Here is an 854-nt window from a genome sequence, read left to right as displayed (position 1 = left end):
AGGTGTGCGGAGCCTCACCTGCTGCCCTGTTTCTCCTCCTGTGTGGGGAAGATGTGTGTGGTGAGCTCCAGGATGTGTTCCCGCCTCAGAGCAGCCAGCTGACTCAGTCTGCTCTGCAGCTCGCGGCTGCGTCTCTCCAGCAGCTCCCCCAGGCGACGGTTGTGACGCTCGATCTTGTCCCGTTTCTCCTGGTGACGTCCGGCCCGTCGCTGCAGCCGCTGCCCCTCCTCCTGAGAGCGCAGGTGGAGGTCTCTGTCTGCAGGAGGAGGAGAGAGGAGGGTGTGACACAGACCGTCAGGTGACCACAGCAGGTGTTACAGACGGCAGACGCACTCACCGCTCTTCACCTCCTCGTTGCCCCAGGCAACCGCCTCCTTCAGCTGCTCGATCTTCATCTTACACGACATGAGCTTCCATTTCTGAGGAGACAGCAGGTCGTCACTTTAATGTCTGATCTGTGGTGAACATGAAAACTCACACGTCCATCTTCATCCACTCATTTCAACATGGAGACCTGAAGATGCTCTTGGTTGATGGTCTGAAGTGAATCTGCACTGAGTGAAACACTTTGAGTTTCCTCTGTGTTTGGAAGTTCCTACACACAGTTAAAACAAGTGAACATGTCGTGTTTAAACAGCTCCGGAGGTTCGGTGTTCGGTCGTTGTGAACGTAAATTACAAACAGCTTCTGTTGGAGCCGAGCTGCTTCTTCCAGGGTTTAGCCACAGCCGATCAGACCGCTGTAGTTTTTCCTACTCCTCCTCCCTTCACGCTGGACGTTAGATTATAAAACAGGACACATATTTTCTACAATGCAGTTCATGTGGTCACAAGCAGCACAGGTCAATTTCAACA

At 53.3% G+C, this 854-nt stretch overlaps 1 protein-coding gene across 1 annotated transcript; it reads right to left on the bottom strand.

The window, feature by feature from the left end:
• Nucleotides 1-18: 18 nt before the first annotated feature.
• LOC111648481 (beclin 1-associated autophagy-related key regulator-like) lies at nucleotides 19-652 on the bottom strand (the record flags this gene model as incomplete). The annotated part of the gene is made up of 2 exons (XM_023398314.2): nucleotides 338-652; nucleotides 19-256 (listed from the first exon to the last, which is right to left on the bottom strand). Coding segments are annotated over exons 1-2 (308 nt in total), but the record flags the coding sequence as incomplete, so codon positions are not given.
• Nucleotides 653-854: the final 202 nt, after the last annotated feature.

The sequence above is a fragment of the Seriola lalandi genome, unplaced genomic scaffold, assembly GCF_002814215.2.
Source record: "Seriola lalandi dorsalis isolate HSWRI2012SDOR001 ecotype SW California unplaced genomic scaffold, Sedor1 jcf7180002040776, whole genome shotgun sequence".
Lineage (NCBI taxonomy): Eukaryota > Metazoa > Chordata > Actinopteri > Carangiformes > Carangidae > Seriola > Seriola lalandi.
Note: the sequence above shows the minus strand (reverse complement) of the source record. Positions and strands in the feature narration are given on the sequence as shown.